At 40.0% G+C, this 19350-nt stretch overlaps 1 protein-coding gene across 1 annotated transcript in view; it reads left to right on the top strand.

The window, feature by feature from the left end:
- Positions 1-19350, top strand: part of LOC127583883 (cytosolic carboxypeptidase 4) — a 148043-nt gene that overhangs the window by 39210 nt on the left and 89483 nt on the right. The window contains 3 exon segments of the mRNA XM_052040273.1: positions 3182-3269; positions 12045-12189; positions 14147-14297. Of these exon segments, the coding sequence (XP_051896233.1) occupies positions 3182-3269; positions 12045-12189; positions 14147-14297 (384 nt within the window).

The following is a 19350-nucleotide window of genomic DNA, read 5'->3' as shown; positions in this document are numbered from 1 at the left end:
TAAAGCCATGTCCTCTTGTTTTGAGCATTGGTGCCCTGGGAAAGAGGCAATGGCTGTCCACTCTATCTATTCCTCTCAATATCTTGTATAGCTCTTTCATGTCTCCCCTCGTCATCCTCCTCTCCAATGAGAACAGCCCTAGCTCCTTTAGTCTCTCCTCATAATCCATACTCTCTAATCCAGGCAGCATCCGTGTAAATCTCACATTAACTGTTTCTTTCCTTACCAATGCTACATGTCCTGCTGGGTATTTCCAGCATTTTCTGTTTTTATTACAGGAGGAAATCCTTTGGGGCATCAAGTCCATGCTGCCTCTGTGTAAAGCATCCAGCTAGTTTCATCCTTCACAAACACCATTCGTTTTATCTTCAAAGATTTATTCACTCCCACTGTGAAAGCTACAACTGAATCTGCATCCACCACAGGCAGTACATTATGGATCATATCTACTTGCCTCACATCACCCATAGATCATTAGATCCATCTCTCTTGGTTCTTGAACTTCCTACTGATGGGAACAGCCTCTCTCTTCACCCTGCCTCAACTTGTCATGATCTCATACACCCCTCTCAAATCTCCTAACACCTTATATATTACAAGAGGGATAACCACAGCTTCTCTAAACTAGTTTTGTAGCTGAAATTCCAGTTGCCTCTTCCATGTGGATGTCTTACTTTAAATCTAATTGCACATGATGGTATTTTATAATTCTGAGGTGCTTCAATTCAGGTCTATTTGGTGGAATAAATGAAGGAATAAATAAGGAATTAAAAGTAAAGATGGCATCCTTGAGCTTGGGGGAAACAATAATTTTCTTCATCATCTTCCCTCTGTTGTCTTCCTGTTCATAATTTTGATAGTCTTCCCCTCAGAGAGATGAAGTTGTGGCTTTGGTAAACACCACAGTCTTAGAGTGTGCCCTCCTGTTCCATGTAGTCTTTCCTTGAAAGCAGATGTAAAAGGGATATTTACAATAAGAAGGGAGGTTGTGAAAGATGAGTTCCACCAATGTGTCCAGGTCAACAGTGAACTCACGAATCTGTAGCGTGAAGGAACATTGGACTAGTACAGACATTGCTAATTGATACTTGGCACAGTACAAGGATTTCACGTATTTTCTTATGACATAAGAGGAGAAGTAAGCAGCTCAGGCAAGATTATTAAAATAATGTTTTTATCTTGCAAAGACTGAAAGAGATTGCCCTCATTTATTCCAAGCCATTGATGAAACTGCACTGAGGAGCCATTTCCACTCCAGTCATCCTTCACTGGCTATGCTCCCTAATGAGACATGCCCTCTGCTCCACATTGAACCATAACACAATCACCACATCCATATGAGGTAAATTCAGCCCCTAACCATTTTGTGTTCCAATCAATTTATGAATTGTTTGTGGTTAATTGAAATATCACAGGAATATCTGTATATTTGCATGCTCACATACTGTATATGGATTTTGTTTAGAAGCTTTCTTGGACAGATAATCCTTGACTCGAATTGGAAGTCTGCAGCTTTCTACCTGAGACCTTATGTACTTTGGCTTTAGGGACATGTTATGCACAGTTTATCTTCCTCATAGCCTTCTTATTCTAGCTACACTGTAAGACTTTTATTTTTTGATTCATGTGTTTGCAGGTATAATACTTCCTCTGAATCTAGTTCAGTATGAATTATTATGATAAATATTTATACACTGTAACACCAAGACACTTACACAACACAAGCACTTTCCTATAAATAAAACACAATGTTGATCTGTGTATTGTACACTGTACGGTTTCAGACAGTTCATGTTTTCATATTTCACATGAGCCAAGCTGCATGGCAGTTTCATAATTCAGCAGCTTGAGGGGATTTTGTTGGGAAAGTGAATTTATATTCATGTAATTCAACTGTTTGGACAATTCCACAGTTTAAATGTTGAACCAGATTTAACATCAAATCACATTACTTATAGTTTTAATGGTTTTCGTAGATGTTAATGTTGATGACAATTAGTGTTGTAGCAACAGTACTAGGAACAAACTGTTGAATTTCAAGATCCTCTTTTTTAAAAAAAAAGACATTTCAGCAATAATATGATTTCAGAACATGCTAGTGAGTATTATCAGCAAATTAATTTAGTCTCGAAGTACGAATTCTTAATATAATGCTAACTTTCATGGAGATATCTGCAGAAGTGTTGCCAATGACTGGATTGTGTACGCTCCAGGTATTAACACAAATTGAAAATCTAATCCTGTAACACTTGTGCTTGGCTGTAGGTTCACCCTTTCCCTCTGTGCTAAAGTGAGTCAGGGAGATTCAGAAAACATGATCTCACAAAATCTGGCAGAGCATGGATTTTGCAATTTTCAAGAACTATTTATTCGTTCAGGGGATATGTGCATTACCTACTAGGCTCACGTTTGTTGCCCATTTCTGAGTCCCTATGAGTGTCTTGCTGGGCCATTTTGCATTTAATTTAATTTGCATTTAATGAACAAACACTTTTCTATGGGTCTAGGGTCACAATTAGGACACACTTGGCAAGGACCGAAGATTCCCTTCCCCAAATGAGTGAACCAGACAGAGAATCCAGTAGTTCTATGGTCACCTAAGCTACCGTTAAAATAAACAGGTTTATTTAACTACATTAATTTAAATTTCCTAGTTGCCGAATTAGGATTTAAACTTGCTTCTCCAGATCAATAATCCAGACCTCTGGGTATCAATCCAAAAACCTGATCATCATGCTACTTTGTGAGAAAGCTCTAAAAGAGAATGCACTTTTGGTTCTAAAGGATAAGCTTTATTTTAGACATTTACATTAATAGACAGAAAGATGACCTTGCTTTTGTACAATGAACATCAACTCTTTAAACTCCACTGTTAATGTAAAGAAAGAGTCGTTGTGTGTAGAAGGAACGTGGGTTCTGAGAGTCCACAGGAGCTTTACCGAGTGAGGGAGCTGTGGTGCAAAGAGTGAGGAGGATATCCGAGGAAGCTCAGTTTATATTGAGTATGAAAAATATGGGATCCTGTAAATATGAAGACTTCTGAGATAAGGCAAGCTAACTTTTTGATTAAGTAAGGATTCTAGTTAACTGGAGAAATTTAGAGTGATACGATTTAATTCTCTTCTAACAGATGACTTGCATTGACATTAAAGAAAACACTTTCTGTGATAATTTGTTGCAGGGATGCAGCCGGTGATGTATTCAGTCCATGAAGCATTGTGCAGAAGAGCTCACTGGGTTCGTGTAGGTTCTGATATCTACTATTACAAGTATGTTTCCCTCTTATGATATCTGTTATGATGTTTGGGTTGAATACAAAATAACAAAGAAAGCTCAGTGTCATTATGTGTGATAGCTGGGCTGGTGAATATTGGGTGAATGATATTATGGTGGATAGTCTGACCTTCATCTTGACTCTTATCCCAGCTCCACCAGTCATTTAAGGATGCAATTAAGGAAATGGGTTTAGTGAAATTGAATGCTTGTTGTCATCAGAGTGCTCACTCCTACTATGATCACTCTATAGAGACTGCCCACTCCTATTTTGCTCACTGCCAACTCACTTTCTTGCACTCTGTCAGAGAAGAGAAATTTAAGCACAGAAAGTAATTATTTCAACTTATTGTACTTGGTTACCATTAATTACCTAATTTAATCCCTTCTCATTTTCCAAATGGATGCTGTTTGCCTCTTTCATGCTCTTTATAAATAGCATATTTCATGGTCAGTATGGGGGTAGCAGTGTCTTCTCAGATGTCTTTCTGTAACCATTCCTTTACAAGACTTGCATCATCTATCAGTAGGTCTTGCAGTAGCAGAGCAGCAGTTCTGGGAGGTCATGTATTCTAACATGAAGGTTATAATTTCAACCTGTTTTATTTTGAGGTTACTAATTGGTATTGGTTTATTATTGTCACATATCGAGGTACAGTGAAAAACTTGTCTTGCATACCGTTTGTACAGATCAATTCATTACACAGTGCAGATACATTGAGTTAGTACAGAGTGCATTGAGGTAGTACAGGTAAAAACAATAACAGAGTACTATGCTATAAAACTAATGTTTTATCTGGGTTGTTGAATGCACTGTGCAATGGCTCAGATGTCCTAAGTAGAAGGAAAACAAACTGCTGGGGGAACTCAGCAGGTTGACCAGCATCTGTGCTGGAGGTGAAAGGAACTGTCGATGTTTCGGGTTGAGACCCTGCATCAGGACATCTTTCTCCCCCACTGATGCTGCTCGACCTGCTGAGTTCCTCCAGCAGTTTGCTTTTTGCTCCAGATCCCAGCATCTGCAGTCTCTTGTGTCCTAAGGACAACATATTTTACCAGAATATATCACATTCGTGGAGTGGTGCTGACAATTGAGGAAATATCTGAGGTTTGAATTAACCTGCATCATACATCTATCTCAATGCAAGTAGCATTCTTAATTAGACTGCAGTGGGGATGAACATTACAGGGAGGTCTGATGCCTCAAGCATCAAGCTGCATGACGACTGTACATTTGTCAACACACCAGTCACATCCTGGAACAGGGATAATTTCTATCACCTTTATCTTAGCTCCTGAAGAATCATTACAATGATGAAGCTGCAGCAAATCAATGAATCTGTCCATCAATTATGAAAATGTTAGTTTCTGCCACCCTTAGTCTTCCATGTTCAACTCTGTAGGGTGGTCCTACTCTAAGCTAACAACCATGACATGAAGCTTGAAAATATGAATTGCAAATCACACCTGACACTAAATCAATGCAGCCATTTTAATGTCATGGATACAATTTGAGACAACTTTGCTTCATCACACCGGTAAGGATTAACTCCAAACTTTCTCTTTTGCTGTTAATTGCTGTTTTCTTTCAACTGCTCATAGAATCATAAAGTAAAACAACATGGAAACAGGCCATTCAACCCAACTTGTCCACGTCGACCATGGTGCCCAGCAAGCTAGTTCCGTTTGCCCGCATTTGTCCATATCCCTTTAAACCCCCTTCTATCCATGTATTTATTCAAATGTGTTTTGAATGTTGTTATTGTACCTGCCTCAACCACTTCCTCTGGCTGCTATATCCATATATGTACCACCATCTATGTGAAGTTGTCCTTTGGGTTCCTTTTTTTAAATCTTTCACCTCTTATCTTAAACCTGTGCCCTCTAGTTTTTAGTTTCCATTATCAAGCCTAATGTCTTTCCAGTTAGCTTGGGCCTGACTTAATGAAGGACAAAGGCCTTTGGAAAAATACAAGAAAACAGCTTCATTGATCTTATCCAAATGATCTGTGTGTAGTTTGCATGTGCTCCCCATGATCGTATGGATTTCCTCTGGGTGCTCTGGTTTCCCAAAGAAGTGCTGGTTGGCAGGTTAATTGGCTAGTGTTAGTTATTCCTAGTGAAGGTGGTTGGTAGAAGAAACAGGTAAGAGAAAATGGGTTACAGGGAAATAAGTGGGGGAATGGGATTGTACTGAGAGCTGGCATAGAATTGAAGGCTCAAATGGCTGTCTCCTATGTCATAACATCATATAACAAAAATGAAATGAAGAGACCACGTAACTTCTGACCTTTAACAAGAAACTAACAGTATCAAACTCTAGACTGAGTTGAGGTGCTGTGAGAACATATATGAATATTTCACCATGGACAATGCAAGCAAATTGCCAGGTTCCCTGGAAACAGACACAAGTCAGCCCATAACATTCGATGATGTCCTTTAGAAAGCCATAGAACCTATGCTTATGTCTTCCCTGATACAGAAAATTACCCTCGATGACAGAATATCCAATGCATGTTGTAAATTTCAGCTCATGCACAGATACAATTATGGTAGAAATGCCCTTTTAAAGGTGACATCTCTTTATTGAGCCCTCGCAAGATAAACTTTCATACTGTCCAAAATCTTTTCCAGCACATTTCCAGAAAGAAGAAAACTAATGCTCTGAAAAGATTTAACTCATTATGTGATCCACGTTGCTAATCAATGTTGGGATCTCTTTACAAGTTGTATTGTAAAATGCCTCAAAGCTAAATTAAAAAAAAACTGCAGATGTTGGGAATCTGAAATTAAAAAAAAGAGAAATTTGGAAACACACAGCAGGTCAGGAAGCATCTGTAGAGAGAGAAAAACAGTCTTGACTTTTGGGTGGTTGACATTTCAACAGAGGTATAGAAATCAAAAATGTTTTAAGTTGTAGAGAAAGGAAAGGGTGAAGTGGACAAAGGGAATGTCTGTGACAGAGTGGAGATGAAAGGAGCCAATTGTGGTAGGGACAGAAAATAAATAACCAGTGCAAGAACTGCTTTATTTTGTTAAGAGTTTTTTCTATTAATCAAGCAATTCACTAATTAATTATCAAGGCCCTTTTGCAGTGCAAACATGAAACAATATGAGCCAAGACTACGCAATCCTGCAAAGACATCCACACAAGGCATAGAATCATTGTACACACATTGATGGTGTTCTCAAAATATGTCAGGAGAAGAAAACTAATCACAATTAACAGCCACAACACAGCAAGGAGACTGTGAAGACCTCAAAAGTAGTTACTGTCATAAGTGGATTGTTTGAAAAATATGTCATTATGTCCAGCGAGGGTGACAACATATCCTCAGGCTCAAAATAATCCTGTAAGTGCCAGATAATTTCATTTTTTTTAACAAGTGCCCTTTATGGCAATAGTATGGAAGTAGTGCCCGTAGTACCATCTGTAATTTCTTCCTTAAACTCACATGCATGATCTTCTGCGCTGCTACAGTATTCTGGTGTCTACAGTAAATCTTTTATTTCCACTAGTTGTGCAGTTCAGAATAAGTAATAAAACCAATGTCCTTCATGTTTCCTCAGGTGAGTTACATTCACCCAGGTCTGATTAATCCAACCCTGAGAGTTCCCAACTGGAAGAAGGACAGCAAGGAGACCCAAGAGTGCTGCATCCCCAGCCGATGGGAAATCAATAGCAGCAGCCAAAGATGCACCAGGCAGGGTCCATATTACACACTGGTGCTACAAGAAATATAGATGCTATCCCTTCAATAGCTCGCAGAGTCTTGAGGCAATGGATACCTGTTTCATTTGACCAAGGACAATATTCAGGCTGGAAACACCAAGATGCACATGGACCTGGGAAATATGAATAATTTATTTTTAACTTTATAAGAATGGTACATATAGTGTGCATTTCAGGTTGAAATGCTATAAATACTATTTCTGAATTTGTGCGTCATTCCAAAAGAAAAGATAATGACAGAAAGGCAATGATTTGTCAAGACCAGAGAGACTGTATGATCTTAATTGACCTATTTATAGTTATTGCACTTCACAAAAAGAGGGATTAAACTAAGGCTGTGAACAGAGCATGTCATTCACTTTCTACAGCACATACATCTTAAAGCCCTACACAGTGGTATTAAGTCCCACACCACCACTGTGTTACCCAAGCAGAGAATCATCCAATTTGCTGTGTGCACCCTTACCAGAGCATAAGTACCTGATGGGATGCTACAGGTGTGAAGCAGGTTGGCTCTCCAGTCAAAATCTGCTGGCTGCATTAGTGAAAGGTCCACCAGTGCTCAAGTCAAGGGTGGTCCTACATCCACATTACCACCATCTGAGCAACAATTTCGTTCAAAGGCCTGTTTTCAATATTTGTAAATAATTCACAACAATGATCATATCAAAATGATGTCCAATCAGTCACAAAGTATAGTTAAATGTATTGCACCAAAACATCCTGTGGAGTAAAATCACTCAAAGCAGTCATCCCTTCTAACCTTTATTCTGTCCCGTGCATCCCAATGACAATAGTAGACACGGGCCCAGAAATTGCCGCTGGCTGGGAAGGCACATTAATTTGATGTTTCCAGTAGGTGCTATATGACATGTGCCTCAAGGTGTAATATGCTCTAGATTGGGCTTTTTACACTGAAAGATCTTTAGTTCTTCTGCAGCAGTGAGAGATGGAGATCTTCATGGAGAGAGGCCCAGGGAGGTCAAGGGATTTGCAGAGTGAAGGCATTTTAGCTAGAGGTGACGGTCAAATTCTCAAGGGCTTGTTGGAGCATTGGATGGGGTGAGATGAAGGTTAATGTTTGACTCCTGTGATGGTTTGAGTTGTGGGGTGGTTTGCTGTTGAGTTATGAGGGTTGGAATTGCAAGCATGGACGGGGGGGGGGGGGGTGAGGGGTGGAGTAGAGGTGGTGAGGGATAAATTTTTACTTGGAAGACTTGCCTGAGAATACACAGGCATTGATGGCCTTGAACTTATTTTGGGAGGTCTCTTTTAAAGAGCAGCAAAGCAATTTTCAGATGTGTTGTGCAGACCTTCTGGGTGAGTGCTGGGCCATACATGGGCCAGGCATGGACACCTGTAATAGGGATGGCATCCAGGCATCGTATGCCAAACATCATATGCCACAACATCGTATGCCACAGTATCTGCCCAGTCATCTCCATGTGCAGGTTCTTTAGAAGTTGGATGAGCTGGAAGGAAAGTCACAGGCTCATGATTTGTGCTTTGTATTTTCCAAAGTAATTGTTCACGCGTATTACCCAATGCAATGTGCTACGTGATTGAATTCCAAAGCCATGTGTTAGAGTCACCCTGATGTTGGGCACCCAACCAATATTCAATCAATAAACCAGGCAAGAGGCCAGAATGTCTCCTCGCACTTCATTGAAATGCCAGTCAACATCTTCAAGCACAGGTCACCTGAGGAAAGTTCTGGGCATGCTGGGGCAATGTTGAAACCTACTTCTCCCGGATTCCCCTAAACCATGGTTTCTGGGAATGTGGATGATCCTTTTGGAAAGGGGTGGGAAAATCTTCCATATTCCAGTCATGATTTAAACCACAGATATTATGGGAATAATGGGATAGTGGGTTAGTTAAGAAAAGTGGTCCTAAGGTAAAAGGTCACCCATGGACTTACTGAATGGTGGAGCAGGCATAATGGGGTGAATAGCCTCGTGCTATTCACTTTCCCTTTGTTCATGGTGCATTATAAATATTACAGAGATAATTTTGAAGTTATTACAAATACTGTCCAGCAACAGCTTCCCGTTCAAGAGCTTTAATGTTGTAAAATGTCCCATGAGTATTGTCAAACATTCATCATCAATCCACACTGGGAGATGTTAGGGGTGATGACCACATGCTTGGCCAAAGAACGAGGTTTTAAGGTAGTAAAAGGAAGTGTTAAAGAAAGATACAGCAGAGGAGGTTTACAAATGGATAACTTTTGTACCTTTATTTATCCTAACAAAGGTTATTTCTTTCACTCTTTCCTGTGTCTTTACAGGCCAGTTTTTAAACCTATTTCATACAGAGTGAAAGCCTTCAATGTTTTACCTGTTCCTTCTCCAATGTGTAACCCTAACTATTTCTGGAATGTTCACCAGTAAGATTTTTCTCTCCAATAGATTGGGTGGCCTGCAGCTTATTGCGCAGGGCTGTGTGGTTGGTGCCATTATCAACAGCTCTTTCTTTTACATAAGCATTTTGCTTTCATCTGTTTCCAATTTGTCTATTAAGCAAAATTGATTTAATACAGTGTGGTATCCATTGCACAAATTGCCTGATATTACAATATTTGAAAAATTTTTCAGTTGACAGCAAATTGCCTCTTTATCGATTGTTAGATGGTGCAATCATTTTTTTTCTAGCTTATGGAGAGTATTTGACACGCATCATATTATGCCTTTGGTTTTTGTAGCAGTGCCTCCTTGGAATGTGATTTCTGGTGCTAGAGGGTGCCACAATTTAAGAATTTGAATTCTGCAGAGTGAGTTTAGATCATTCATTTCCTCCCAATAATCAGAATGGGTATTTTGAATTCCCAGTGAGAGTGTGTTAAACGAATACTGGAAATACGAATCAGTATTAATAGACCAGATGAAGCGTAAAGCCGGGGACTTCTCACACGTTGGTAACCTGGAGTTAAGTTACTAACAGTTGCAGCTTTCAGTATGGCTTCTGTATGTCATCAAATTTTGTATGATCAGACATCAAGATGGATAGTTATTCAGCAGCAAAAAATACAAAGCACTTTCTTAAGTCATAAAAGGCTATAATTACCTATCAAACCCATGAGTTGGATAGACGTGTTTAATTATTGGATGTGCTATGGACATGGATTCAGGGTGAGAACAACACAAAGCTTTGACTTCACAATTAGCAGTTTTAGTGTTATTGAAACAAAGAGTAATATAGCATGGAAACAGGCCATTTGGCCCAACTTGTCCATGCCAAACATGGTGCCCAGCAAACTAGTCCCATTTGCCCACATTTGGCCCATATCCCTCTAAACCCCTCCTATCCACGTACTTATCCAAATGTCTCTAAAGTGTTGTTATTGTACCGGCCTCAACCACTTCCTCTGGCAGCTTGTTCCATGTACTAACCACCCTCCGTGTGAATAAGTTGCCCCTCAGATCCCTTTTAAGTCTTTCACCTTTCACCTTAAACCTATGCCCTCTAGTTTTAGTTCCCCTTACCTGGGAAAAAGACTCTGTGCGTTCACCCTATCTATGCCCCTCACAATTTTATACACCTCTATAAGGTCACCCCTCTATCTCCTACGTTCCAAGGTATAAAGTCCTAGCCTGCCCAACCTCTCCTTATGACTCAGGCCCTCAAGTCCAGGCAGCATCCTCATAAATCTTCCCTGTACTCTTTCCAGTTTAATGTTGTCTTTCCTATAACAGGGCGACCAAAACCGTACACAATAAGTGCGGTCTCACCAATGTCTTGTACAACAGTGGATAAAAATTTAATCTGCATCTGTGGTAATCCTTCACAATTTTTGATGGGGTACTAACCTGATCATTTAAAATAATTTAACTCCACTGTTAAATTGACAGGCAGAGGATTGTCCGATGAGCCGATGAGCTCAGTAAGAATTCGCCAACTCCTGCTGGTGACTGTAGTTTCCAGCCTGGAATGTAAAAATGAACAAAAGATGGAAATGGTATTTCTGTTTGAGTAATGACAGTAGAGGGTTTATTTGAAATTTTCTTCTATGCTTAGTTGCATGAGCTAAATACATGATACAGTCATGCAGCAAATATGCATAGTGCTTCATTTCAAACTTTGACTCCATTAAAGTCTGTGGGACCGAATTTCAGAAGTGTTACACAATACATAAATGGTATGTTATCACAGGTCCAGTGGACATGACCAAGCCTGATGAATTTTAAATGGCTCTTAAAATGATCCTGGAATTCCAGGAGTCTAAAACTGGGAGATTTGATTTTAGGTTTTAATTTTTATTCATTTAAAATAATAGATTTTAAATGTACCATATTCCAAATCTCAATCTGTTAAATTTCTATTCTGCAGTTCCATTAGCTATGAAATATCCTTAAAGTTTATCAGGAATATAGTAAAACCATGTGTGATGTATATGCTCACACCTTCTCGTACTGACCAATGATGTAGCACCTCAGGTTAATGTGGACATGTGTGAAATGTGCTTTTATTATCGGGAATAATTTTGATGATCTCCTCGAGACTATCCAGCTAATCCCTTGAGAAGTAAAGGGTGAGATACCTTTGTGATAAAGAACCTTTGAACAACTGGGTGGCTGCTGGGCTACTTAAGATGGACATTGGGAGTAAACCATTTGATGGTGACCTGCAGTTGTGTGTAAGTTAGATTTTTCTATGTGAAAGCCTTCAGTGCACCAATTAATTTATATGGCAGTCTGACAGCTTATCTAAGCAGTTTATTTTTTTGGTGTCAGCCAGTCACTAAATTCAATGAATACAGTTTTACAACATGACATGGTGTGATTAAACTGCACATGGCAACATACATCTGTATCTGCTGTGTAATGTAAATACCCTGTGTAACCTGCAGAGTTGTGACATGTGCAGTTGTGCAATGTTCATTACAAAATACATATTCATGTGTAGACTACATATGCAAAATATATATATGAAACATAATCAGTTGTTTTGCTGTAATATTATTTGAAACAACATTTTTGACGAAGTGGATCAAATGGATTTGTTGCATGGATAGCTGAATATTATTCTGTTCCCTCAGAAATCATTATCGTGCTTATGGAGCAGAGGAAAAAGGACAAAAAGAAACAGCGTTTTACACTTTGACCTTCACTATCACATTCCTGCACTCAAAGGATGTCTGCTATCTAGCATATCACTACCCGTACACTTACTCAACGCTAATGGTATGTGGCTTTCTTATAAGACAGTGGACAAGTATTGCAGCATAACCTTCTGATTACATCTACAGAATAGTCTGCCAGTGTAACATGACCAGACAAATTTGTCCCATTATAAGATGATCACCCTAAATGATCAAAGCCATCAAACTATAAAATAGAATAAAATTTCCCAGTAGAATATGAATGAGTTTATTGCAGAAAGCAGTAATTAATTAACATGCTATAAAATCTGAGGCCAAGTTGAAATATTTTCCAGCTTGAGTTTCTCCAATTGATGGAGACTCTGATGCCACAATCTTTGCTTTGGTGTCCAGCTATTGTGATGTGGCTTTAGGGTTGGCTATCTGTGACCACAGAAACCAACTCATGGTGTATTCCTTAATTACAGTTCTTTTTCCTATTTATATGGTCTTCTCACTTTTCAATGCTGACAAATGCATCATATATCAGGAACATAATTGTGGGAGCTGGCGATTTCTCTGGTCATTTCTACATGGTAAATGCATTTTAGCCCAGAAAATTGCAAACATGCATTAAGGAAAATTCTTCTGAATGGCAGAAGAATTTTGTTCATGATGTTCACAGCCTGCGAATGAATGCATAAAAAGAAAATCAGTTCCAGCAACCTGATTGTGCCGGGGTATGACTCTCCTCTCCTGGAGACCAAGATGTCGTTTTAGCACCATGTTTTACAATGATCTGCGGAAAATCAAATTTTTATCATTTAGCTTTCAAATATATTGAGCACTGAATGACATGAAAGATTTTTAATCATTGGAACATGTGAGCCAGAACGGTGGAGAACAGCCATTATTTTTTACAGAAGAATTTGTTACAGGTGTACTTTAGATTAGATATCTCTGTGAACTAAAATTGGATTTCTTTCTGCAAGTAAAATGATATTGAAATGGAATCAAGTCCTGAGTATATTCTCAATAAAAAAATTATTTGAATAGTAAGACATTTCAGATCATTTCTCTTCATGGTGATGAGTTATTTTGACTGCCTTGTTGTGTGCACTGCTGCTTTATTACAGAATATTGATGGGAGCCTTTCTACTTTTTTCTAAATAATTTTTGGAGCGTGTGTAAAATGAATTGACATAACATTGCAACCTGATCTCTAACTCAAAATGGGGCTTGAATTTAATCTATGCCGGGGTGACAGTGACACCAGTATTAACAAAGTGCTTCACCCCTTACATAATTCAATATAAGGAAAGGTTACTTTTACATGGAATCTTCCATGAGCTCAGATTTCATGAGGTACTCAGAACAACATAAAGGTCTTTGAAATGTGGTCAGTTGTGGGGAAATTGGAGCCTGATTTGTGATCTTCAGTGGTAACAAATTAAATATATATATATTTTTAATAGTGTTGGTTGAGGGCAGAATTGTCGTCATCAAAAGAATACCCTGCTCTTTTCCAAACAGTGCCTTGGGATTTCTTAACTTTGTCTGAGGGCTCAAATGCAACATAGTTTAACATTTCATCCTCAGCCAGAAACATGTCCTCTGGCATACATCCGTTTGCATCAGCAGCCCAGAAATCTCTCTGATTTTTGTTCATTCATCTTCTTCGATTTTTCTAAAGATGCCAATCCTTTGCTGAGAGGAATTCTATAGCTACCTGCTTCTAGCTCGACCTCCCAAGTGATTATTCATGTTAGAGTGAGTCAGTGGCCATTAGCAAAGTGTTTCTCTGCAGCTTGGAGTGGTTTACTGATCAGGCAGAGGGGGTCACAACAAAAAAATCAATTTGAGTTGGGAGCCATTGACTGTAGCAATGTTAATAATCAATCCAAGACCTTGGCCCACTGGCCTTGAGTACAACAGTTTCTTAAACATTAGCTCATTCAATTAGCTGAAGAAGATTATTCTTATCAAAGAGGTGTGAAAATATAAATGAGCAGGAAATCCTAAACATGTATTTGCATCAAGATTTTGCCTGTTTCTTTCAGACTCACCTGTACCTACTTGAACAGTCGCTCAATCCTGATCAGGTTTACTTCAGGCACCAGGTATTGTGTTCCACGCTAGGAGGTAACAACTGTCCAGTGATCACAATTACTGCAAGCCCAGGGTCCCAACGTGAACAGCTGCAACAATTTTGTAAGTAACCATATTTCATGCTTTTCTCACCAATGCATTCTCACCAAGACAATGTGTGGTTGTGCTGTGTGCTGCTTTGATTGGTATTGCTTCCTGTTTTCATGGGATGAGGTTCTCGTGGTAGGGATGGGGATGATGCAACCATCATGGAGTCTCAGAGTCATAGAGGAGCTTTGGCCCACTGAGTCTATGGTACCCATCAACTACTCATTTGTACTAATTGTAATCAATCCGACTGAACCTGTAGGGAGTGGTAGACACTACCCAGTCCACCATAGGCTCATCACGGTTTTCTATCCGGTCTATCTTCATGGTGCGTTGCCTCGGGAAGGCTAGTAGTATTGTGAGGGATGCCTGCCACCCTGGCCATTCCATTTTCTCTCTTCTACCTTCTGGGAGAAGATGCAGGAGCTTGAAAGCCTGGACATCCAAACTAAAGAACATCTTCTTCGCCACTGAAATCAGAGTCCTAAACCAATCATCTCTTTCACATTCTCTTCCCGGTGGTGCTGCCACGTTCTTGGACTCTCGATTATTCCATTATTGTCACTTTAGCATTTCTGTTGTACTGCTTTAGATCTGCACCACAATCTTTGCACCATTTTGCTGCTTTGTGTTCATTGTTGTATTTATTGACGTATTTAGTATTAGCATGTATACTGTTTACTCTTTGAGCTTTATGCGAACCAAATATTTCATTGCACCCTGGTGCATATACTAGTCTAGTCTAGTTTAATCTAATCTAATCTAATTAATCAATCTCATTTTTTATCCTCCCACATTCTCATCAACATCCCCAGATTCTACCATTTACCAACACACTAATTTACTGGCCAATTAACATACCAACCTGCACAGCTTGGGGACGTGGGAGGAAACTGGTGTACCTGGGGGAAACCCATGAGGTCAGAGTGAGACCATGCAAACTCCATACAGACAGCACCTGAGATCAGGGTTGAAGCTGGGTGTCTGGCACTGTGAGGCAGTGGCTCTGCTAGCTGCACCATTATTGTTTATTTTGGGAATGAATTCAGTGCTCTGGATAGCAGACCCCATCACAATGAGCAGGCAGGCTTTTTTTGCCTGATTTCTTTTCATATTGGCGTTTACACCTGTACAGAATCACATTCTGCCTGCAGCATTTCAGTGCATTCATACATCTTCAAAGATTTCTTACTGCAAATAAGTGAGGCAGGATTTGCTTGTCCAAATATGAATGTTCACATTAACATAATATTTGAATGCTAGAATGATGTGGGGTTTGCTTACATCTCTGTTCAGCTCAGAATGATAGAAAGATATTCAACATTGTTAAACAGCAACTGACAGACATAAGTGATTTAAATGCCCTCCACATCAAAGCTTTGAACTGCTATAACTCTTATTGCCATTGCATTGTGTAGAGCAACTTTCTTAATGCACCAGGAATGAAAGAAACAAGAGAGAGGCTGTAGGTACACAAGACACATCACACCCTTTTCCCACAGCATTTTACAGCCAGTTAAGTACTTTGAAGTGTAGTAACTGTTGTAATGCAGCAAACAATACAGCCAATTTATGTGCAGCAAGGTCACAGAAACAGCGACAGGTCATCTGTTGGTTAACGATAAATCATTGGCTTAGACACTAATCTTCAAAGTGATTTTATGACTGCCTGAAAATACAAGTTGGGTCCAGGTTGAACATCTCATCTAAAGGATGGCATCATTGACAGGGCAGCATTCCCCAAGTCCCCAACCAAAGTAATTTAGATGTCAGATCCAAAGAGATGTCTGGATTAGGATTTGAACACTTGGTCTTCTGACTAAGTAATGCTGGCATCTTCTGGGGCCCACAATGTACCACAGAAACTGTGATCAATCCCAAAACAATTGGAATCTGAATATGGTTTGACTTGTGAAGGATCGACATTTTAGAAATATTGGAGATACTAAGTTTGTATGCCTTGAAATCCACCTCTAGGTGGTAGAGCTAGATGTGACATATAGTTGTATCAACAGGTTGTATTCTGCCTTTGAAATTCATTCCACTGATGAATTTCAATGCAGGACAGGTTTGTGGGTGTAATCTCAACTCTGCCTTGATTTCTAGGGTCAGAGTGTTATGGATTGAATTTTTAGCAACAGATATATATTCTTTGGGAGCTTGCTTCATTGGATTTTAAAATGAACAGCCTTTTGTTTCCCAGGTTCATTAATTGTCAATTTGCAGCCCTTTGCCACTTTCACGCAGAGTGCACTCAAGGGGGAGAAAGCTTGAACATTTAAGTTTTCTGAGATAATGTTTAAATAGAGACAACAAACACCAGAGTATGGATGTTGCTATCCTGTGGACAACAATAGTTAGAGCAGATTTAGAATTTTGTGCAGTGATTCACCATGAAAATGCCAGGAATAGGAAACCATGGTGACGAGGAAGGATCAGAAATAATTGGATTATTTCCACTGATGCAAAAAAGGCTAAGGGGAAACTTGATATAAATGTACAATTATGAAGGGTTTTGGTAGCATGAAATGGAAAAGTCAATTTATTCTGGTTGGAGAGTCACTGAAGAGGTTGTAACAGTTTAAAATGGCCACTGAAACTGAGGAGAGGTACTAAAATGTTTTTTATTAGTCAGATAGTTTCTGGTGAATGATTGCTTTGCCACAGGGAATGGTTGAGGCAGAGACCATTTTTTTAAGGGAAAACTGACAATGTTTAACACTGATAAAGATGCAGGGATATGACAGTAAAAGGGCAAGACTCACTCGAACAGCAGCAGCAACATCTACAGCTGGGCTGATCTCCATTTGTTGGTCCTCCCACTTTGTCAGTAAGCTCTTAGCGCAAGGCCCATTAAGTGGCATATGATTAGTAGCAATTTACTCCAAAGAGCGCAATACTCATTGGGATTGGATAATTCAGGCCGTAGGAGGGACTGGGCATTGACCTGAGTTAAGGAAGCTTGAGTGACACAGAGGTTTAATGGGATCATAGAGTCTTACAGCATGGAAACAGGCTCTTCGGCCTACAATGTCCATGCCTACCATCAAATACCCTTTTACTAGCACTCTGTCCATAACCTACTCCACCATATTGATTCAAGTGTTTGTCCCAAGGCTTCCTAAATGCTGTGAGAGTACCTGCCTCCACCACCCACACAGGCAGTGCATTCCAGATTGCGATTCCCCTCTGACTGTAAAAATTCCTCATCAGATTCCTTCTAAACCTCATCGTCCTCACCTTAAACCTATGTCCTCTAGTCTTCGACACCTCTGCCATGGGGAAAGGTTTCTTAGTATCTACCCTCGTGGAGATGAGTCCAGATTAAGGATTGCAACTGAAACTTTGACTGTCCACTTCCCTCCACAGAAGCTGCCTGAGCAGCTGAGTCCCTCCAGCAGTTTATTTTTTTGCTTTGGGGGACTGTTTATCGAGCCATAGAGTACTACAGCACATAAACAGGTCCTTCGGCCCATCTAGTCCATGCCGACCTGATCTTCTGCCTAGTCCCATCTACCTGCACCCAGACCATATCCCCCAAACCCCTCCCATCCATGTACCCACCCAAACTTCTCCTAAGTGTTACAATTGAACCCGCATCCACCATTTCTGCTGGCAGCTCGTTCCACACTCGCACCACCCTCGAGTGAAGAAGTTTCCCCTCCAGTTTCCCTTATATATTTCACCTTTCACCATAAACCTATGTTCTCTAGATCTAGTCTCTCCCAACCTTAGGGGGAAATGCCTGCATGCATTCACCCTATCTATACCCCTCATAATTTTGTATACTTCTATAAGATCTCCCCCCATTCTCCTGTGCTCCAGGGAATAAAGTCCTAACGAGTTCAACCTTTCCTTATAGCTCAGGTCCTCAAGTCCCGGCAACATCCTTGTAAATTTTCTCTGCACTCTTTCAGGCTTATTGATATCTTTCCTCTAGGTTGATGACCAGAACTGCACACAATACTCAAAATTTGATCTCACCAACATCTTGTACAACTTCAATATGACATCCCGACTCCTGTATTCAATGCCCTCATTTATGAAGGCCAAAATGCAAAAAGCTCTCTTTACAACCCAGCTACATGTGATGCAACTTTCGAGGAACTATGGATCTGTATTCCCAGGTCCCTTTGTTCTACCGCACACCTCAGCCCTACCGTTCACTGTGTAAGTCCTACCCTGGTTTGTCCTCCCAAAGTGTAACACCTCACATTTGTCTGCATTAAGTTCCATTTACCATTTTTCAGTCCATTTCCCTAGCTGGTCAAGATCACACTGCAAGCCTTGATAGCCTTCCTCGCTGTCCACTACGCCCCCAATCTTGGTGCCATCTGCAGATTTGCTGATCTAGTTTAGCACATTATCTTCTAAATTATTAATATAGATGATAAACAACAACGGACCCAATACCCATCCCTGCGGCACACCACTAGTCACAGACCTCTAGTCAGAGAGACAACCATCTACTACCACTGTCTGGCTTGTCTCGCTAAGCCAATGTTGAATCCAATTGCTACTTCATCCTGAATGCCAAGCCCCCTAACCTTCTGGACCAGCCTCCCATGCGGGACTTTGTCAAAGGCCTTGCTAAAGTCCATGTAGACAACGTCCACCACTTTTCCCTCATCGACCTTATTGGTAACGTCCTCGAAAAACTCTATAAGATTGGTTAGACATGACCTGCCACGCACAAAACCATGTTCACTATCCCTAATCAGGCCCTGTCTATCCAAATACTTAAACATCCTGTCCCTTAGAATGTCTTCCAATAATTTACCCACAACTGACATCAGGCTCACCGGCCTATAATTTCCCAACTTATTGTTAGAACCTTTCTTGAACAACGGAACAACATTAGCTGCATTAGTTGATGTAGTGTTTCAGAGTGATTGGTGGTATGGGTGACTGGAAACTTTGGGCAATGCAGTAAATTAGATCAACTGAGTGACATAATGATTTAGCATACTGCAATTTAATCTATGGAAGTTGAGTTTGAATCCAGAAAATTAGATTGGATACCACCTTCGGCTTTGTTAGAGACTTTATTCAGTAATTAGCTTCATAC

The sequence above is a fragment of the Pristis pectinata genome, chromosome 28 (assembly GCF_009764475.1).
Source record: "Pristis pectinata isolate sPriPec2 chromosome 28, sPriPec2.1.pri, whole genome shotgun sequence".
In the NCBI taxonomy this organism is placed as follows: Eukaryota; Metazoa; Chordata; class Chondrichthyes; order Rhinopristiformes; family Pristidae; genus Pristis; species Pristis pectinata.
The sequence above is the reverse complement of the archived record's forward strand: the minus strand, read 5'-3'. Positions and strand labels throughout refer to the sequence as shown.